Source organism: Myxocyprinus asiaticus, chromosome 9, assembly GCF_019703515.2.
Source record: "Myxocyprinus asiaticus isolate MX2 ecotype Aquarium Trade chromosome 9, UBuf_Myxa_2, whole genome shotgun sequence".
Taxonomy (NCBI): Eukaryota; Metazoa; Chordata; class Actinopteri; order Cypriniformes; family Catostomidae; genus Myxocyprinus; species Myxocyprinus asiaticus.
In genome coordinates this window covers 32,434,116-32,457,366 of record NC_059352.1, presented here as the reverse complement: position 1 = coordinate 32,457,366, position 23,251 = coordinate 32,434,116, and the positions used below count along the sequence as shown (strand labels likewise).

Here is a 23,251-nt window from a genome sequence, read left to right as displayed (position 1 = left end):
CTCCTTATTTACTGCACATTTTGACATTGCAGTCTCTAGGCACAATCATGATTACACTTCCTAGTGCTTGATGCTTGTACAAAGTGATAGATGGCTCTAAGAAGTGTAATTGAGTTTAAAATCATGATTGCCAAGGAGACTGCAGATGTCAAGATATACAGTGAAAAAGAAGTTACATTTTGGTCTGTTTTCACCCAAACCGATTGGATTTCTTCATAAGACATTGATTAAACCACTGGAGTCATGTGGATTATTTTTATGCTGTATTTGTGTGCTTTTTGGACCTTCAATGTTTTGGTCACCATTCCCTTGCATTGTATGTACCTGAGATATATACAAGATATTCTTCTAAAAACCTTTGTTGGTGTTCTACAGAGGAAGAAATTCATTCACATCTGGGATGAAATGAGGCAGAGTAAATTTTGAAAGAACTTTCATTCTTGGGTGAACTATTCCTTTAATGTAGAGTAACTTAGTCAAATTAAACTGAGCCACCAATTTTTATTTAAGAAATTGAAAAATAAGACAACAAATTTGCACTCAAATTTTATGTAAAAGCCTTGATACACACCACGTGGCTGAACATCTCACATTTGCCCATACACAAAACTTTACAATGTAGAAACCTTTAGAATACAGCCTATTTGATAAATTACTATAAAATTAAGGACGTTTTACAATGTTTAACAACATTGTATTAACAACACTGATAAAGGTCACAGAATCATCCACTGAGGTTCCTTCACTGTAAAATTATAGAGTATACATTGTATTAAACCTTTAAGGACAATGCCATGAACACTGCAGATGGCTCACAGTTTTGTGGTGAGTAGCGATTGCTTTTGGTTATTGCATTAAATTGTCGAACTAGCATCATGTGCACCTTCACCATGCCAAGATGCTGACTGTAAAGAGAGAACACAACCAAATCTGAACATCTGAACAATCTGGGCTAACTGCACTCTGAACACATGCATGACCCTGTGAGCTGTGTCATATCGATCCACAGTGCTATTACATGGGGTTTCCACTACTTTAACCCATGTAAAAGTCACACCAGACCTTCTGTGAACGCTGAATTTCTCAAACCCTGATGCCGGCAAGGTCTTGACCTCTTTAAGACCAAATTCTCTCTTCAGTCACCCTCAATCTGCTACTTCACTGTAGTAGTACTGTTGCGCAGTGTCAGTGAGCATCCAGCCACTGGCCCTGAACTCCAGGATCTCTAGGAGCAAAAGCCTAGTCATAGAACTGATCCCTTCCTGAAGGAGAAATCCATCCCTCAGTAAGTAAAACAGCTGATCCATGCGCCGGGAGTTCTTTTTCTCCAGCTGCTCACCAACACGATGAAGCTGTAAGACCAAGCAGTCCACCTGACAGACAAAAATAAATTCTGTATTTATTTCTTCAGTTATAATCCAAGACACACGAGAGTCAAACCTAAATTTGTTATAAATGGCCAGAAATTTCCAGTAAATGTTTCCAAAATTGTTCTAGAAATGTTCCAAATTATTTAAAAACATGAGGAAATGGAAACAAACCTGTGCTGCTGATTTTATTTATTTTTTATTTTTTTTAATGGTTTCTTCCACTTTAATTTCACCATTCCCCTTTTTCACTTCCTTAGAAGGATCTGGTTTAGGGGTATGATATTCAAAACTGCCACATAGCAAAACTGCAGCAAATGGTCACTCCGTTCTTTTAATATGTAATTCCAATCTTTAGTCTATCAGGCATTTGCCAATTAATTTTAAAAGAAGTTAAGGGCCAACACAGCAAACAGAGTGAGGAATTATATATCCTAGCAGTACATTTTTGCAGGAATAGGAAAATGAAACCCAACTGTTTCTCATAGAAGCCTTAGGCCATATGACCAACTACCACTTACCTCTTCCTCATTCAATAAGGAGTCTGGCTTAGCCAACCTAAAGAGGCAGTCATACACCGGATCAACAAGGGCCACAATAGGAGCACTGTTCACCTAAAAAAACAAAAACAAAATCATATTAAGTCTAAAACCTGGTACAAGAACTTAAAGGGATAGTTCACCCAAAAATGAAAATTACCTCATTTACTCACCCTCATGCTATTCCAAATGCGTATGACTTCTTTTCCTTCTGCTGAATGCAAAGATTTTTAGAAGAACATTTCAGCTCTGTAGGTCCTCACAATGTAAATTAATGGATACCAAAAATGTTAAGTTCCAGGAAGCACATAAAGCCAGCATAAAAGTAATCCATATTACTCCAGTGGTTAAAATCCATATCTTCAGAAGCTATATGATAGGGGTGTGTGAGAAAAATATCAATATTTAAGTCCTTTTTTTACTATAAGTTCTCCTCCCTGCCCAGCACGTGGCAATATGCATGCAGATTTTATGCTGCCTTCACGTGCTATCGGAATTATCCTACTTCCCACTTCTGACGTGGTAATTATGAGTACATCGCTTTCAAGTGCTTTGTTGTCAGAAAGAACAGGAAACATGGATGACGGCAGGTTTATACGTACATATTCCTGAAGGAACTTATTTTGACACCTCAATACATATTACTCAGTTCGCTGTCTGACGATAACGGAATTTTGGTCAAATACAAGCTATTTTCACAGTGTTAAATGTCTAACATGCATCAAATGGTTGCTGATATACATCAATAGTGCCCAACCAATATATTGCTGAGGCCGATAAATCGGCCGATATTCTGACTTTATCGGCATCGGACGATAAATTTTCCCATTTGGCCGTTTTTTTCTTGAGGGTGCCGAAAATCACCTGCTTGCATGGGAAGTGACTGAGACATGTAAACGACCAGTCACGGTTCGTTTTGTTGTTACGTGCCATCGTGTTACTACAATAATTGACAGGTGTGCAACACAGTGTCATTTAAACGGTCCGCATATCAGAGCTGCGGCAGACGCGTTTGAGCACATAATGTTAAAGTGCTCGCCTGTTTCATTCTCCCTCTCTCTCCTCAACAGTTCCCTGTAACATTTAACTGTTTGTCTAATGATAAAAAGGCAAATATCAAAACTTATTTAATATACCGTCTGCAAATATGCAGATATCTCATTTAAATGGATATAATTCACAAACCTCACGAAAATCCAGTGTTTTCTTCATGCCGAGCGCTCATCTAATATCTTCCTCTGAAGCGCGCATTCTATCAGCATGAATCAAAACTTCAGGATCAAAAGTTCCTTTCATTCACAAATCATAATGGTCTGACCTGTGACAATCCAAGCAGGCAATCCAGGCCGTTTAAACTGTCAGGAGATTGCTGCTGCTCGTGCTGGATCTGCACGAGCGCTAGTGCAACTTCAGGGCTGCATCCGAAAACTGTAAAATGTTGCCTCCGGAGGCTGTATACAGAGGTATGATGAAAATAAGGTGCTTTTCAAACTGTTCGGAGACCAGTTTCCATGAAAGTTCCATTCATTCAAAACAGCTGTTAGTTAAGCCATTAACTGATTAGGCAGCAAGGTAGCAAGACAGCTGCCTACGTTTTCGAATGCAGCCCAAGTTAAAAGCACTTCACGTGTGCTATAAGCAGTGTTGGGTGTAATACATTACTAAGTAATTAATTACTACAATTCAATTACTTTTTCACTGAAAAAAGTAAAGTGAAGGATTACTCTTAATATTCCAGTAATTTAATTACAATTACTTCTGATATAATTGCGTTAAATACTGTATAGACTATAGAACAATTCTATACAAAACAATAGTGAATTTAAAATCGAAATTTAATGTCTAATGTTAAAATGTATGTTTTCTAATTTAATGCAGCCCCTTTAAATTCTTTGGCCAGTTCATGAATAATTTATCTGATTTTATGATTTACTTGAAAGAATTAAAAGAACACTTTCATGTCTATCCTTATATTTTTCATCTGGTCGAGGTTGATAAGGGTTTTAGAAAGTAATTAGTAATGCAATTACTTTTCAGACAGAGTAATTAGTAATCTCATTACACTGTAGAATATGTAATTAGTAATTCATTACTTTTTTTTAAGAGTAACTTACCAAACACTGGCTATAAGTAAATGTCTTATTCACTATGCACTGTATGTACAACTGGTTTGATTCTGTATTTTTTGAGTAAATGCGATTGCTAATGTGGACATGCCATCCAAGGTTGCCAGACAACTGTTATTGCCTTCTTTCTTATATATTAACAATTTCTTCATGTGCAAAAAAATAACTAAAATTTGATGACTAAACAGAAATCTGAAGAAACTGCTATCTACCATTTAAAATACAATATTTTTTAGTTTTGTGTGAAACTGAGTAAATATAGTGCTAAATAAGTTTTTTTTTTTTTTTTTTATAGCAACTTTGTTATTTACTACATTAAATTGTGAGATATATTGGCACTGTATAGGCCTATCGGCCACCCTGCTCTCTAGATATCGGCATCGGCCATTAAAAAACCACATCGGTTGACCACTATACATAAATGAATATGACCTATATGACAAGCGATAACAATTAGCTGTATTTAGAAAAATTAATAAAACCTGTTATTCACTACAGAAACCATAGTCTCCTCCGGCATGTTGAAAATGTACAACTCCTCCCATCTCAGAAACTCGGGTATCAAAATTATTTCAGAGTTTCCCATTCTTAATTACGACTTATGGAGTCAATCCATGTGTAATTTTATTTACGATAATTTCGACAGGACGTGAAGGCACCATTAACCACTGGAGTCTTATGGATTACTTTTATGCTGCCTTTAGGTTAGGGTGACCATACGTCCTCTTTTTCCCGGACATGTCCTCTTTTTCAGACCTAAAAAAAAGCATCTGGCCGGGATTTCTAAATTTGCGAAAATGTCCGAGATTCGGCTTTAGTTGCATTATGATGTGCATCTGGTCTAATACTTCATTATGTGTGTGCGCATATTTGCATTGCTTTAACCCCTCTTTGTAAGTCCAGCCTTCTCGCACACCAATTAGTCGATTATAAGACGCAGCAAATATTGGCCAAATTCCTGCCTGTCAATCTCTCCGCGAACGCGTAAACGCTGTTGTGTTCGGCATCAAACAGTTGCTTGACAGTAGCAGCAAATGACAGCTGAGTGGAAACAATGCCCAAACGAAAGTGCAAATTTACAGAAGATTTGCACAAAAAATTCCCATGCTTTTGTCCAGGTCGAGATCCGTGTGAAGCATAATGTATGACATATAAAGCTGGCACTTATGTGTCAGTTGCTAATAAAGGTGCAAGTGATTTAGAAGCACACATTAGCTCTGCGAAGCATAAAGGGTCAGCAAAAGGTGAAAGTTCATCAGGTAAATTAACGGACTACTGTTTGCGACCAGGTAAAATTATAACATTGCTTCATTTTCCATGGCCATTCAAAATAATAGTAATAGTAAATGAAGGTACACTCATGGTATCAAATATTTTATTTTAGTACATGGACATTGAAAAGAATGTTGGAAATTTTTATTTATTTATATTTATGTTATGCTAATAGAATGTCTTTTTCGCTGTATTAAAGTTTGCATTCATAGTAACACTGTTTTGAACCCTATTACACCACCCACCCCCGGTGGAAAAAAAAAAACAGAATATGGTCATCCTATTTATGTGCTTTTGGAGCTTCAAAGTTTTGGTTACCATTCACATTCATTGAATGGACCAATAGAGCAGAGATATTTTCCTAAAAATCTTCATTTGTGTTCAGCAGAAGACAGTAAGTCATACACATCTGGAATGGCATGAGTACAGTTGAAGTCAGAAGTTTACATGCATCTTATAAAATAAACCTAGCAAAAAAAGAAACGTCCTCTCATTTTCAGCTGCTTTTATTTTCAGCAAACTTAACATGTGTAAATATTTGTATAAACATAAAAAGATTCAACAACCAAGACATAAACTGAACAAGTTTCACATGTGACTAACAGAAATGGAATAATGTGTTCCAGAACAAAGGTGGGGGGGGGTCAAAATCAAAAGTAACAGCCAGTATCTGGTGTGGCCACCAGCTGCATTAAGTACTGCAGTGCATCTCCTCCTCATGGACTGCACCAGGTTTGCCAGTTCTTGCTGTGAGATGTTACCCCACTCTTCCACCAAGGCACTTGCAAGTTCCCGGACATTTCTGGGGGGAATGGCCATAGCCCTCACCCTCCGATCCAACAGGTCCCAGACGTGCTCAATGGGATTGAGATCCAGGCTCTTCGCTGGCCATGGCAGAACACTGACATTCCTGTCTTGCAGAAAATCACGCACAGAACAAGCAGTATGGCTGGTGGCATTGTCATGCTGGAGGGTCATGTCAGGATGAGTCTGCAGGAAGGGTGTCACATGAGGGAGGAGGATGTCTTCCCTGAAACACACAGCGTTGAGATTGCCTTCAATGACAACAAGCTCAGTCCGATGATGCTGTGACACACCGCCCCAGACCATGACGGACCCTCCACTTCCAAATCGATCCCGCTCCAGAGTACAGGCCTCGGTGTAACGCTCATTCTTTCGACGATAAACGCGAGTCCGACCATCACCCCTGGTGAGACAAAGCCACGACTTGTCAGCGAAGAGCACTTTTTGCCAGTCCTGTCTGGTCCAGCGAAGGTGGGTTTGTGCCCATAGGCGACGTTGTTGCCAGTGATGTCTGGTAAGGACCTGCCTTACAACAGGCCTACAAGCCCTCAATCCAGCCTCTCTCAGCCTATTGCAGACAGTCTGTGCACTGATGGAGGGATTGTGCATTCCTGGTGAAACTCTTTGATATTTGGATGTACCGATCCTGTGCAGGTGTTGTTACACGTGTTCTGCCACTGCGAGGACGATCAGCTGTCCTTCCTGTCTCCCTGTAGTGGGAGCGCTGTCTTAGGCGTCTCACAGTACGGACATTGCAATTTATTGGTTGCAACTTATTGTGAGAAGCTTGTGGAAGGCTACCCAAACAGTTTGACCCAAGTTAAACAATGTAAAGACAATGCTACCAAATACTAACAAAGTGTATGTACATTTCTGACCCACTGGGAATGTGATGAAAGATATAAAAGCTAAAATAAATCATTCTCTCTACTATTATTCTGACATTTCACATTCTTAAAATAGTGAGCCTAACTGACCTAAGGCAGGGAATGTTTTCTACGATTAAATGTCAGGAATTGTGAGTTTAAATGTATTTGGCTAAGGTGTATGTAAACTTCTGAATTCAACTGTGGGCCTTAAAATACGTCCATTAGTCTATCAGAAGCTAATTAGCTAATTGCCTAAAGGCTTGACATAATTTTCAGAATTTTCCAAGCTGCTTAAAGGCACAGTAAACTTAGTGTATGTAAACTTCTGACACACTGGAATTGTGATGTAGTCAATTATAAGTGAAACAATCTGTCTGTAAACAATTATTGGAAAAATTACTTGTGTCATGCACAAAATAGATATCCTAAAGGACTTGAAAAAAAACTATAGTTTGCTAATATTAAATCTGTGGATTGGTTAAAATAATTAGTTTTAAAGACTTCAACCTAAGTGTATGTAAACTTCAGACTTCAACTGTACATGAGAGAATTTTCATTTAGGGGTGAACTATTCTGTGAAGTCTAAAACCTGGGGTAGTACAAACAGATAGATCAATTTAAAATTAAATGGCAAACTTTTGCAATTGAGTGAGAGCTTTTACCTTTATATAATCAAATATGTTGCAGATAAAGGTGACCAGGCAGACCCACTCCTGCAATGAGCGGTTTCGTGTCTCCTCTCTGGCAGTGAACTCCTGCTGTAGACGTGTCAATATGTTTCGCCTGAATACACTAGTTGCAACCTTTTGAGCCTCTGCCTATTAGGTCAAAAAGGTTATTCAAAATGTAACAAAATACAGAAAAGTTTGTCAAACACACATTTTCAGATTGGGTTGAGTGTAAATCAAAAAGGGTTAGATTTGCTGACCCCATTGTATCAGTTTCAGTGAAGACTAATTTTTCCTTTTGTGTCTTTGCAGACCACCTCAAAAAAAAAAAAAAGGATATGGGTTCTTGAAAACAATGTTTTGGTATTAAAAGTCACGTGTTAGTGAAATACATAATGCCCTACCTGAACTAAGGCATAACATATGCGGCCAGCATCTTTACAGAATGTAATGTCTTTCAATGACTGGTTTACAATAGTGTTGGACAGCTTCTCCAAATCAACTGTCTTAGGATCTGTGGGGGAGGGATACAATAACGTTACATTGTATTTGAACTGCAACCCCTTAAATAAGGACATGTTATATTATCATCGTCCTATTGCAATATCATGGACGATTAAGGACAATTAACTTTTTAAATCAGACAAATTTACACACCATCAAGCGCTTCTTTGAGCATATTCTGAGTTTCCATGTCAAGAGCCTGGAATTTATTTTCTGATACTGAGTCCATGCTGCTCGGAATGCGGAATTTTAAGGTAATTGGGGCTGGAAAACTACGAAAGACAAACAATAAGACTTAGATTAATTTCCCAAAACACATAAAACATTTCCATTGCACGGTAACAAAGCAGAAGAGAAAGGATATTGATCACTCGCGTGCATTGTTCATCTCGCGCCGGCGAGGTTGCGATTACTATCCTATATGTTTTAGCAATTTGCAACATGACATAAACTGTAGACTCGTTAAGACGTACATTCATGGTAAAGATATTATTAAACACGGAATTGTAAATGTTGACAAAAGCAAAAGCCACGTGACTACATGCCTTTCTCCTACTTCAAACGGCTCAAACAGACTTCCTCGTGCTTCTTCTTCTGATTATTGGCGGTTGTCAAACCAGCTTTTGGTGCATTACCGCCACCAACTGAATTGGAGTGTGGTACAGCGATGCGGAAGGACAACACATTGGCTGTGTCTCGTTTGGAAGGATGCATGCTAGGTTGGACGCGTCCTTTGAAGGCTGCAGTATACCGAGTGTCCTCCTTTAAACAAACCTCGTTTAAACGAGACGGCATTCGTAGGACAAACGGAAACGTTGTGAGAAGGGAACAAAGTCCCTCTGGAAGGGAATGTATAAGGTACATTTTAGGAGAGATATAATGATGTAAAGAGAAAAGAAAATAGATTTTACAGTTGTACTTTTAGTCTAATACTTTATTTTAATTATATATGAATATAATTATACATATTATATACTCTGCACCCATCTACTGAGGAACTTCAACTTGGGAATTAACATTCCTTGTGTTTGAACATCATATTTACGGGCAAATTGGCGTAATTTATTTATTTATTTATTTATTTATTTATTTTTTTACATTTCCGTTGAAGCAAAGAATTGTGGGTTGTGAGTGCCCACGAAGGATACACCTCATGCATCCTCCAAATTCCCGTGAAAGAAGGTCACATACAAAGGCTGCGTTCAAAGTGTCCTACTCGCTTTTCCGAAACGAGACAGCCTCGATGACATATGTGGCCGACAAATGCTACCTCCAGAGGATGCATCCTTCCAAATGAGATACAGCCTTTATATTATTAAAGGGTCATTGGTCTAGGGTTGCGTTCCACTTCACTTCTAACATCCACTCCAAACTCCCCTAAGCACTTCCCCTCGGGAGAATCCCACCACCATTTTGGAAGTCCATTCCACTTCTTTCAGTGAGCGAGAGAAGTTTCTGTTGACAGACACTCAACCCTAGATTTTGACCGAGGGAGCGAGCCTACTATGATGTAGGCTTCAGGCAGCTCCATATCCCACAATCAGGGTTGGGAGGGTTACTTTTGAAACATATTCCACTACAGATGACAGAATACATGATGTAAAATATAATTTGTAATGTATTCCGTTAGATTACTCAAGGTCAGTAACATATTCTAAATACTTTGGATTACTTCTTCAGCACTGATAGATTTCTCCACTTGTTTTGACTATAAAAACTCTGCCAGTACAGTAAGACAAAATACACGTTAAAAATACATTCTCTGAAAAACCTAAATATCTTATGCCGTGTTGTTTCTAAAACAAGATAAATCTAATTGATCTTGTTTTAAGGATTTTTAGATATTTTTACAGGATAACAATACAAAAATTATTATCAAGAATACAATTTTTGCCCTAATATCAAAGGTCTTCCTAGAAAAAAAGAAATTATTATCCAACGTGAATTTTCTTGATAAAAATTATCGTGCCTGGTAACTTGCATGTAAAATGGCTAGAAATAGCATTTTAGCTTAGCATAAAGCTGACAATTTACACAAGGTTTATTTCTATTTCTTCTACTCCAAACTTACTTCAAACTTATTTCTCTGTCTGCTCGTATAAATGTAACTGTGGCAGCGGGGGCGTGGTCAAGCATCTCTCCGGAGAGAGAGAAAGCGGTAAGGGCGCTTACACCTGAGCTAAATTATGTCTAACACCTGTCTCTAATTTCAGTGAGCACGGGGAGAGCGGCATAAATAGAGCGACACAGCACTTAGTCGGGCAGAGAGACTGGACACGACAGAGCCGAGCCAGAGCAAGGATTTTTAGTAGTGAAAGTCTATTTGTGAAAGCAGTGTGAGATAGTGTTTAGCTTAGTGCTTAAAAGGAAAACTGTAAAGTGGTGTGGCGAAGAGGAAAAATAAAGCCTCACCTTATGAAGGAAAACTGCTTCTCGCCTCATCTTTTACAGTAACACATCGAAAGAATGTGTTTCACTGCTGTTCATATGCACTTTGGATCGCATCACTTATATGTATAAATGTTTTCCATCTGAAATGACTAAATATTAAATGAAACAAATGACAATAAAATGCAAAGTAAGCTCTTCAGAAATCAAAATACTTTTAGAATGTAACTGTATTCTAATTACCAATGATTTAAATTGTAACCGTAGTGGAATACAGTTACTTATATTTTGTATTTTAAATACGTATTCCCATTACATGTATTCCATTACTCCCCAACACTGCCCACAATACAACTCAATTGTGACGTGACAGCAGATTGCACTTCATAAACCCCACCCCCACACAACTCTAATGTATAATGGAAGTCAATTAAGCAGTTTAGAAAAGTTATACTGAGATTTAACAGCATAATACTTGTAGCTACCTTAAACTGTTGTTGGGCCTCATGTATTCAGATAGAAGACAAAGGCAGGCCTAACAGTCATAAAAACATAACTCAAGCCCCACCTTCCAAGTCGTAAATTTTACTGATAAAAATCGCGCCAAAATCAAACAAAGGGAGTCCAAAACAGACTACAAATCCGTGAAGCCTTGCTCACTAAAGGATCGAACTCAACTCCTATTGGATGAGGCACACAACAGAACGTCCCTCAAACATGACATCATCAGGGGTTGAAATAATTCTGAAATGCTTCCAGAATTCACTTCCAGCGACTTTGTTCACCGAATATAGACGTAGTTTTTTTTTTGCTGCTCTCTGGTGTAACCTTGTGGCACAAGGAAGTAATGTGCGACTTGAAACTGTAGCCATACAATCTCCATCTCGCTGGACGAGTTGAGATTACTCTGTGTTCAACCAAACACTCTAACGGATCCGAAGGAGACCGCCGAGCAATTCGCATCTTCATCTGTTTGCCTACAGAAGTGAAGAGATTAAAGATTTCCCTTCCATCTTCAATCAAGTCGACATTTCTGAGTTCTCCGCCAGCCCGCCGAGAATCAACAGCCGTACCGCCCGCAATCAACGGCCGTACTGCCCGCCGACAGAGCGAGGAAACGGCCTCCCGTCATCACACGAGCCTCAAGGAAACGGGTCAAAGTTTAAGGATGGAGGAAAACACATTCTACCTGTGTCCTCATGCAATTCAAGTAAGAGGTTACGTCTGGGCAGAGATAGAATATTATAGCGTGTTATTCTTGTGTTTCAAGGTTTTTGCTTGTACAGTTTACGGACCGCCATGTCCGCTCATTATTAATACTCAGGGTATTAATTATCACAAATTTGTTTTGCTGTATTGTGGTCCAACCAAATTGGATTGTGCAATTTCGCCATCGCGGGTGAGACAGAAACTGAGTTGATCCATTAAAGAGTCAAATAACGCAGGACTTTTACGAGCCCGCTCGTAAAACCGCATCTCTGAGTGATGAACACAGCTGCTTTCTCTCCCGCTATTGCGAAATCAGCTTTAGGGCTGTCACTTAATCATCTCTCTCTCTCTCTCTCTCTCTCTCTCTCTCTCTCTCTCTCTCTCTCTCTCTTACTAATCAAACACACACACACTGTCACACACACACACCTTATGTGTTATAGGATTATTTTGATTTCCATATCTAATCATATCACTGTTTAGTTTGTAGTTGTAAGTCGGAAGTTTATTGACTGCATTGTATTAATTATTAATTGATATTACTGCATAAATAAACTTTGTTTATATTACAAAGAGAAGTGTTTTGGTTTGTTTTGCATACACCTGTGTCATGCTGACGGGATGTCAGTGCTCGGATTCAAACCTTCATTCATTGTTTTTTTTTTTCCGAAAATCAATATTCTTCGGATGTCGATTTTCCTAAGAAAACAATCTAATATTGAGACTGTTTTACTATTCGGTTATTAGTCCCTGATTTCAGGGTGGTGCCCCATCAATGTTAATCCTTATTAATATTCTATTGATTTTTGATAATTGATAATTATCTTTGATGATTGAATTTGAATGATCAATAAGCTAGTATTAATTTTAATTAATATTTCATTGATATTAACAGTTAACAATTATCTTTGATAACTGTTGATTTAAAGGATTTAAAAAAGCTAACATTGATTCTCATCAATGTTCTATTGATTTTAATAATTAATAACTATCTTTGATAATTATTCATTATTGCTAATAACCAAACTTGCTACTAAACGTAGCACACTACATTTACTGGAGCCCCATATGAGGTTTTAATGAGTTAGATCCAATTAATTAATTTAAATATTAATTAAAAACTACAGAAATAATTATTAATTTTTTCTGATAGTAACACTGATCTAAACAACTGGTAAAGCCCTACACTGTTTATCACACAGTTATAGCCTATGTGTTCATTGTTATGCTAACATTTTCATTTTTGTAAAGCTTGAGTAATCCTTTCTAACAATTAATTCTAATAAAAATAAAAATAAAAACATATGAGATTTATACATAAGCCTCTGAAATCAATCTCCGAAGCCATTGTTTTCTCAGGTGCAAAAATCACTAAATAATTCCGCAAATTGACATGTCTTAAACATGCTCCAAGTGATCAAGGGTTAAGGGTGTTCCAGTTAAACCCATTGCATGTCTTCCACCAGTAGTGGACGCTCGCGCAGCGTAAGCAGTGACGTACATCCAAGTCCGTGAGATGGAGGGAAGTTTGCGAGGGAAGGGGATAAAAATTTGAAATGGAACGCAGTCTCAGAGCGACAGAGGGGTGCGCAAGATGGTGGCCATAGCATTTGAACGTTGTTCTATCTAGTAATATTTATTGACTTTTGTCATACAACACCTTAGATAATATACTTAAAGATCTGCAGCGTTTTTTGGAAACTATAGGTCGAAATTTTACTCAAACTTTACTGTGTCGTGGAAGTTATCATCACGTGTGCTATTCTGCCAGTTGTCGGGCCTCATGTATTCAGATAGAAGACAAAGGCAGGCCTAACACAGTCGTAAAAACCTAACTCAAGCCCCCACATTCCAAGTCCTAAATTATACTGATCATGTATAGCAGTTAATTGTCTCATGTAAGACCTTAATTCCATCTGCAACTGTTCTAGAGGTGGGCCTTCATAAGGACCTCTCAAATATGGTACTGGCATGGGTCTGCCTGTTAGCATTTCATGCAGTGTTAGATTGGTGATTCTGTTGGTCTGCATGCGGTAATTCATCATTGCAAGAAGTAGAACATCAACCCAATTGAGTTTAGTATCAGCAAAAATTTTGTTGAGCTTAGCTTTGAGAGTTACATTCACTCTTTCTACCATTCCCTGTGACTGTGGATGGTAGACACACCCTAATCTTTGTTTTATTCTCAGCTGTTGCAACACTGTTTTCACTGTTCTTTGGATGAATGCTGAGCCATTGTCAGAACTAATTTGAGATGGTATGCCAAATCTTGGAATGACTTCTCTGGTCAAAAATCTGATCACAGTTTGAGCTCCCTAATCTGCTGATGGTACAGCCTCTACCCATCTGCTGAATCTGTCTATTATCACCAGAATGTATCTTTTTCCTCTTACTGATTTGATCATGTCTACATAGTCTATAACCAGATGTTTGAATGGTCCTTCTGGGATGGTATGTGACTGTAACAAGGAAGGACACCGGGAACTGGATTCTTCAAACACAGGTAGGGAACTTTTAATTGACCACTTCTCTGGTTTACAGCTTCACAATAACACAACAGCTTCACACTAACACATCAGCTTTACAGTAAGGCTCTCGACCCAGTCTCTCTCTCTCGATCTGGTGCTGGCATGGTCCTTTTATGCCTCTCTCCCCAATCTCACTACAATTAGAGACAGGTGTTAGTCATAATTTGGCTCAGGTGTATGCACCCTTATCACTCTCTCTCTCCCGACGGACTCTTGACCACGCCCCCACTGCCACATATCCCCACCGCCCGACTCAGGCCGGGGAGACATCTGGACTGCCTACCACCCCCCCCCCCCATTTCTGGACAGGAAATCAGCAACAGCCATCTGCGCTCCGGGTCTGTGGACCACCTTGAATTTAAAGGGCTGGAGTGCCAGATACCACCGGGTGATCCGTGTGTTGGTATCCTTCATGCGGTGGAGCCATTGGAGTGGGGCGTGATCTGAGCAGAGAGTGAAGGCCCACCCCAGCAGGTAGTAACGGAGAGTGAGGACTTCCCACTTGATGGCCATACACTCCTTTTCCACGGTGCTGTACTTTGTTTCCCTCAAGGAGAGCTCGCGGCAGATGTACAGCACCGGGCGCTCCTCCCCCTCCACCACCTGCGAGATTACGGCCCCCAGCCCCCTGTCTGAAGCGTCCATCTGTAATACAAAAGGGGAGAGAAATTAGGTGCATGTAAAAGCGGCCCCCCGCAAAATGCGGCTTTAACCTGCGTAAACACCTGTTGGCACTGCTCCATCCACTGGACTGGGTCTGGAGCTCCCTTTTTAGTGAGATCAGTCAGCAGGCTGGTGACAAATCTCGTATAATAGCCAGCCAGCCCCAGGAACTGTCTCACCCCCTTTTTGGTCTTGGGTCTCAGGCAGGTCGCAATCGCTGGCGTTTTGTCAATTTGGGGATTCACCTGCCCATGGCCCAAGTGGAACCCCAGATACTGTACCTCCACCCACCCAATCGCTCACTTCTTAGAGTTTTCTGTTAGCCCCGCCCATCGCAGCAACCTCAGAACCACCCTCAGATGCTGCATATGCCGCTGCCAATCATTGCTATAAATGATGATGTCATCCAAATAGGCAGCAGTGTAAGCCGAATGCGGTCTGAGGATTCGGTCCATGAGGCACTGAAACGTGGCCGGAGCCCCAAACAAACCGAATGGATGTGTCACAAATTGGTGTAATCCGAACGGTGTGGAGAAAGCCGTTTTTCACGGGAAATTGGTGTCAAGGGGATCTGCCAATAACCCTTTGTCAAATCTAGTGTTGAGTAAAAACGAGCAGTGCCCAACCAACTCATCAAGCAACTCATCAATAGCATTGGGTAGGCATCAAATTTAGACACCACGTTGACTTTTGTATAATCCACACAGAATCGTACAGACCCGTCGCTCTTAGGCACCAGAACAACCGGGCTGGACCAGTCACTGTGGTATTCCTCTATTACTCCCATATCGAGCATTGCATCCAATTCTTCCCAAACTATTTTTTTAATGTTCAGGCAATTGGTAGGGACGGGTACGTACCACCACCCCCAGCTCGGTGTTGATGAGGTTTGTGCGACCCGGTAGATGGGAAAACACATCCGCAAATTCTTGTTGTAGTTTGGCAACCTCTGCGAGTTGGCACGGTGAGAGGTGGTCTCCGCAAGTGACCGGGGTGACGTGATTGTGTTTTGTGTTTACCTCCGGCCCGAGCTCCGCCCTCTCCGGAACTACCGTAGTCAATGGGGCCGCCTCCCTCCGCAATTTCAGGAGGTTAAGGTGATAAATTTGACGTGTGCCCCCTCTATCGGTTCGCTTTACCTCATAATCGAGTTCCCCCACTCGTCGTGTGACCTCAAAGGGTACTTACCACTTGGCGAGTAATTTGGAGCTCGATGTAGGGAGTAATATGAGTACCTTATCTCCTGGTGCAAATTCCCTTAGCTGAGTTCCCCTGTTATACAGTCGGCTCTGTCGTTCTTGAGCTTGGAGCAAATTCTCTTGTGTTAGTTGCCCCAAGGTGTGGAGTTTTGCTCTAAGATCAAGAACATACTGAATTTCATTCTTACTGTTTGAAGGTCCCTCCTCCCAAGCTTTGCATATGACATCAAGCACGCCATGTGGGCGCCGCCTATACAGCAGCTTGAATGGGGAAAACCCGGTGGAGGCTTGCGGGACCTCTCGTACTGCGAATAACAGGGGATCGAGCCATTTGTCCCAGTTTCTAGCATCCTCGTGCACGAACTTACGAATCATGTTTTTAAGGGTTTTATTAACCCTCTGGGGTCGACGGATGCGCCGGCGCATCCTGCTGGATTTTTATCTCATAACAGCGGAAACAACTTAAAATACATTTTTGGGCATACAGATAAGTGTAAAACATCATTAGAAACTATAAAGGGTCTATTTTTATTTGTGTACACTCACAATAACAACAAAACCTTGTGCTTTTGTAAAATAAAGAAAATAAACAGGGTGCACTTTCAGCCGTCTCTGTCTCCGTGAACATCTTTCTGAAACACGTCACAAAAATGAAGTGAAACTCCACGAATACTTATCACACAAACATGAAACATATGTCTAAAGAAAGCTTAAAATGTCTACTTTTAAATAAAACAATTCCAATTTAAAACAAATATTCTTCTGCAATGTAATCTGTAAGAAACAAAGCGATGTACAGTTTCTCCTGGTTCAGCTCATTATCTCTAATGAGATCACACCCACCAGCAGAGCGCGCTATTCATACGGTAATGTGCTGAGGCGATCAATGCAAATGGTAAACGCCCCCAACAACGCATCAAGTTCATCATCAGATTCATTCACTTTCCTGCGCGTTTCGAGGAGGGCAAGCTACACAGGTGAGAAAGCTCTACAGATGGTACTGGATAGTGACGAAGAGTTCACATTTTCCTCAGAAGAAGAGCGGGAATCCGACGATGAACGTTTACATTTTGAAGAGCGATTTGATCCAGCGGAGGATACAATTTCGGATGAGTAAGTCTTTACTTACATTAGTTGACATGCTATTTTATATAAACATGTACATATTTTACTAGCTGGACTATTTCCAGACTTTCCAGCCAGGATTCAGAGTATTGAAATTTGAAATATGTCATAATAGGCAAGTTTTAGTTACATTTAAATGTTGTTTCGGCCAAAGCAGGTATTTAAATTGTATGCTGTATGATATAAATATGATATGTAATATGATATAAAAATAATATGAATGTTTAGATTATTTTTTAACTAGTGTTTATGCTGCCTCATTATCATCAACGAAGCTTGTGCTTGCAAATATCTGTTCGGGTGTAAATGTGTTGTAAATATGCCCATATTAGAAAATCAGCATATTAAAATAATTTCTGAAGGATCATGTGACACTGAAGACTGCAGTAATGATGCTGAAAATTCAGCTTTGATCACAGGAATAAATTGCATTTGACAATATATATTCAAATAGAAAAGTTATTTTAAATTGTAAAAATATTTCACAATATCACAGTTTTTGCTGTATTTTGGATCAAATAAATGCAGCTTTGGTGAGCAGAAGAGACTTCTTTTAAAAACATTAAAAAATCTTACTGATCTAAAACTTTTAAATGGTAGTGTAGGTCTAAGTAAAGTCTTTATGAAAGAAAATATATAGTCAGATTACTTCTTTTAACTTAAACTTGGTTTTGTGAATAAGCTACAAACATTCATTCTCTCTCAGGGGAGGGGTCTTTGTCTCCTCAGGTGTGAATCACATCAATATTCATGATCATCTACACCTCCTCGCATATGGCCTTTCTAACACTAAAAGTGTCTTACAAAAGTTAAATGACTATATTGTTTTGTATGAATGAGTAATCGGGATGGTTTTCACATCATTTTATAGCAAAAACTCTAGGCTACAAGATCCAGTCCTCAAAATGATTGTGAACAAATGTTTAGTATGTGATATATGGCCTTATTTAAGTGACTTAAAATGTTTGTTTTTTCAAAAACCACGCATAAACATTATTTTCTCAAAAATACAAACATGTACATACATGTTGCTCACATATTATTGTAGCCCCGTTTGTGCTGAATACAGTGATATCAGACTTTAGCCATTAATATGTTTTTAAGCAACTGAAAAAAGCACAAATGTCAAGGCATGTCAAAACTTCTCCAGGGCCCAAAACACCCTCAGACCCCAAAGGGTTAAATCATTCCACCAGGCCATCTGTTTGTGGATGGTAAACGCTGGTGCGGATCGATTTAATGCCCAATAATTTGTAAAGCTCACGTAGTGTTCATGACATAAAGTTGTGCCTTGATTGGTGAGGATTTCTTTCGGAATCCCCACCCGGGAGATTATTTGAAGAGTGCCTCCGCAACACTTCATGCTGAGATGTTGTGCAGAGGCACTGCTTCCGGATATCACATTGCATAGTCCACTAGAACCAATACAAAACGATGTCCGTGTGCTGACCACTCTAATGGCCTAACGAGGTCCATGCCAATTCTCTTGAAGGGGACTTCGATCAGCGATAGGGGGTGCAATGGCTCTTTTGGGGTGGCCGGTGGATTCACCAGCTGGCATTTGCGGCATGCCGCACACCACCTGCAAACATCGCCGCCAATGCCCGGCCAATAAAAACGGGCTATTAGGCAGTTCAGTGTTTTTCTTACCCCTAGATGAACCGCCATGGGATTATAATGAGCCACCTGGAACACCATTTCCCGACGGCTCCGCGGTATTAAGAGCTGGGTTGTATCTTCCTTTGTTTGAGCGTCCTGTGTCACTCTATACAACCACTCATTTATAATTGCAAAACAAGGATAAGAAAGTGTGACATTCGGCCAGAGTTGTTGACCATCAATCACTCTCACTTTGTCAAAGGTGTGCTTGAGGGTTTCGTCTCGTGACTGCTCCAAAGGGAAATCCCCTTCGGGAAATCCCCTGAGGATGAGAGGGGCTGCAGCCTCTCCCCCCCTCACGTCATCCTGACATGGAGCTGATGAAGAAGGCCCGGCTCCGCCTCCCCTGCCAGAGCGTCACACATTTCACACCTCGTCACTTTTGTGCAGAACCCATCCGTGCATATTCCCTTTAATACATTTCTGAATTCAGGCCAATTAGTCCCCAAAATCAGCGGATGGGTGAGGTGAGTACTAACCGTGGCCTCCACTCTATACTTTGTTCCCCTAAATTTAATAACAAGGGTCACCACAGGGTAGTTGTGAATATCCCCATGTACACATTTCACCCTCACCCTTTTAGTTGTGCCCAAAGCCTCGTGTTGAACCAAGCATTGATGGATAGTGGTCTGGTTACAACCTGTGTCCACCAAGGCTTGGTGTGTACTCCCCTTGATTCTTACCGGTCTCCTGTACCCTCCAGCCTGATCGGGGGCAGCCTGTGGTGCGTCGGGGATCCGGACTACAGTTCCCAGCTCCATCACAGGACACTGATCCCGGAAGTGTTCTGGATTCCCCCAACGCTAGCAGGCCGGACCAGGTGCTGCACTCGCACTTGTGGGGGCGGGTACATCCACCTGGGGGGTAGACCAGGTAGACCCTGAAGTTCCAGGAAAGGGATAAACTGGAGCAAGTGAGGAGACGGCTTCGGTGGCGGGTTTCCACGTCTCCAGGGTGCAGGAACAGGGCCTGGAGAGAGGACAGAGTGAGAGGGGAGTGGAAAGAGATGGGAGAAAACACAGAGGGAGGGGGGAGAGAGAGAGAGAGAGAGAGTGCTCCTCCGTGCTTGGGCACACCGCCATATGGTCCTCCGCCAGCTGGACCGCTTCCTCCAGCGACGCCGGGCAATGGCACTGGACCCACTCTGCCATCCCTTCTGGAAGCCGGCGGATCAGCTGCTCCAGCCATTTCCGGCAGGCATCACGGAGCTGCTGAGAAATGGCAAACGGGTGACTGGCCCCATCCATCTCCATCGAGCGGAACAGTTGACGGTATTGCTCTGGGTTCCGGCTGACCCACTGCAGGATGGTCTTCTTCAGGTCACCGTAGACCAGGAGATTAGCCACCAACAGTTGTTGTGCTGCAAGCTGGGCTTCCCCGGACAGCAGAGGGTTGAGCTGGGCTGCCCAATGAGCACGCGGCCAGCCCCAGATTTCAGCGGTATGCTCAAACATGTTCAGGAAGGCTTCAGGGTCATCTGCCACCCCCATCTTCAACAGCATGGGCGGGGGCAGGGGGCTGCTTTTGTCCGGGGTCGCTGCCGGGGCTTTTTCCTGGGTGAGGAGGCTTGGAATAACCTGCCGGTCCTCTGCCTGAACTCTAAGGACCTCATGGAAGCAGCATTCTTGATCCTGGCGGAGTTCAAGCAGAGCCTGTTGGTGGGTGTGATGTAGGTTGGCAAGGGACTTGATGATGTCGGACAGTGGGAAGGACTCCATGGGGCTTTCAGTCTTAAAATCAGATTCCAGGTTTCGGCACCAGTGTAACAAGAAGGACACTGGGAACTGGATTCTTCAAACATAGGTAGGGAACTTTTAATTGACCACTTCTCTGGTTTACAGCTTCACAATAACACATCAGCTTCACACTAACTCATCAGCTTCACACTAACACATCAGCTTCACAGTAAGTCTCTCGACCCAGTCCACTCCGTCTCTCCCGACGGACGCTCGACCATGCCCCCGCTGCCACAGTGACCTATTGGTGCAGATGTACCCTTTCTTACATTATTTCGGGCACAAATTTTGCATTCAGCCAAAAATTAATCTACTATTGCCTGTAGATATGGGGACCAATATCCCTGTCATTTTATTTTTCTAATCACCTCCCCCCTTGAGATCATCTGAGATTAGAATAGTAAGGAGTGCTGTTGGAGCAATCATTTGTCCTTCATGAGATCGCCATATACCCTTTACATCCCTACTGGCACCTCTTTGTTGCCATACCCTGTGTTCATAAGGGTCAGCTTGATGTTGCATACATACTATATAATCTAATTGGGGTTGAGGCTGATTCAAAACTGATGCAGTTGCTATTACTGCTACTTGGCATCCTGAGGCCTTTTTGGCGTGTAAGTCTGCAGCATTATTACCTTATTATTAGCATTATGACAAAATCATTGCCTTTTTTGTGTGCTTGACATGTGATGATAGCCAATTTCTTTGGATGCATCATGGGTGAAATGAGTTTGATTATTTGGTCACCATGCTGATTTGGTGTTCCATCACTCTTTTTGAACCCTCTTTGTTTCCAAACTGCTCCAAATAGATGGCACACTCCATGTGCATATGCTGAATCTGTATAAATATTAACAGTTTGATTTTTAGCCAATAGACAAGCCTCAGTCAGTGCTTTTAATTCAGCCAATTGTGCCGAGCATAGTTGCTCACAATGTTGCAACACAATTGGGACCAAATGTTTGTTTTTTCTCTTGACAATAGCATACCCAGCATGATTTCCTAGATGGTCTCTGAAACATGACCCATCTACAAAATAGTCTGCCTCTGCATCAATGATTGGTGATGACTCTAGATCTGGTCTTATATGAGTAAAGGCTAGGGAGTCTATTACACATTCATAAGGTGTTCCCTCCCCTTCTAGAGGAATGTAATTGGCTGGGTTTATTGTTGTGCATTGTTTTATGGTGATGTCTGGATAAGTTAGCAGTGTTGAATATGTCAAACACCTAGCTTGGGTTAAAACAAATTTACCTTGCTCTAATAGCTCTGTTACTTTGTGATGAGTGTAAATTATAACTGGATAGCCCATTGTCACAGTAGAAGCTTTGTCATAAGCAAAATACACTGCTGCAAGTCCTTGATAGCATGGCGGGTAGCCTTGTGCTATATTGTCCAATTTGGTGCTATAATAAGCAATTGGTTGCTTTTTTCTTCCACTACAAGTTTCCTGCATTAAGACTGCTGATGCATATCCATCTCTTTTATCTGCTACATACAAATGAAATGGTTTGGCATAGTCTGGGGTTGCTGGAGCTGTCTGAAGCTCTATTTTCAATGATTCAAATGCTATCAATGCATCAGTATCCCATGTTAGTCGAGCTCAGAGATTCTGATGCCCTGTCTGTTTCATCAGTGCCCTTAAGGGAGCTGTTTTGATAGCATAATCTTCTATCCAATAAGCACTAAACCCTGTCATGCCTAAAAAGATCATCATTTGTCCCACTGTTTGTGGTTGAGGTGCTTTACTTATGCCCTCCAATTGGCTTGGTGATATAGCATTAGTTTTGTGTGCAATGATTCGTCCAGGTATTCTACCTGTGGTAGGCAATACTGCAGTTTCTCTTTAGAGACCTTGAGGCCTCCTTCAGCTAATTTAATGAGCATATTGATAGAGTCTTGGTGACATTGTTCTAATGTTGTTGAACAAATCAAAAGATCATCTACATATTGAATTAGCGTGCTATCCAATCTAGGATCTTCCCAATCAGTTTTCAAAACTTAATGGAACACATGTGGTGAATGTTTGAATCCTTGGGTCATCCTGGTGTATGTATACTGTTTACCTTGATAGGTGAATGAAAAAAGGTGTCTGCTTTCCTCTGCTAAAGGGATGCTGAAAAAAGCAGAGCACAGGTCAATGACAGTAAAATAATTGGCAGCAGGTGGAACATTAGTCAACAGCGTATATGGATTTGAAACTTCTGCAGGCCAGTCTTCCACTATCTCATTGACTGCTCTCAAATCATGTACTAAGCGCCATTTTGACTTTTCTGCCTTAGCAACTGACAATATGGGTGTTGTAATGACTTGCTGTTTCAGTTAGCCCCCTGCATTATTCAGTCCCTCAATTGTCTTTTTAATTCTTTCTACAGCTTCCTGTTTCAATTGATATTGTTGTTTTCTTGGTAACTTTGCTCCTGGCCTAAATTTAATTCTAATTGGATTAGCAGATTTCACTAAGCCTACATCTGTATCAGGTTGAGACCACAGTTCAGCAGGTACATGTTTTTCCATTTCTAACATTAATTCAACTGTTTTTTAATCCAACTTTTATTTTTCTTTAGTAGTCACCACAACCCTTGGGATCATAAC

At 40.9% G+C, this 23,251-nt stretch overlaps 1 protein-coding gene across 2 annotated transcripts; it reads right to left on the bottom strand.

Moving 5' to 3' along the window:
- Positions 1-388: 388 nt before the first annotated feature.
- Positions 389-8,805, bottom strand: LOC127446458 (MIF4G domain-containing protein A-like). 2 transcript variants are annotated; one of them, XM_051707391.1, is made up of 6 exons: positions 8,695-8,805; positions 8,303-8,421; positions 8,050-8,159; positions 7,640-7,795; positions 1,889-1,981; positions 389-1,373 (listed from the first exon to the last, which is right to left on the bottom strand). In XM_051707391.1, the coding sequence occupies exons 2-6, from the start codon at positions 8,376-8,378 to the stop codon at positions 1,146-1,148; spliced, it is 663 nt and encodes a 220-aa protein (XP_051563351.1). In that variant the 5' UTR covers positions 8,379-8,421; positions 8,695-8,805; the 3' UTR covers positions 389-1,145. The 2 variants fall into 2 exon arrangements, with proteins under 2 accessions (XP_051563351.1, XP_051563352.1); XM_051707392.1 differs by having other exon boundaries at positions 8,623-8,705.
- Between the last annotated feature and the right edge of the window lie 14,446 nt (positions 8,806-23,251).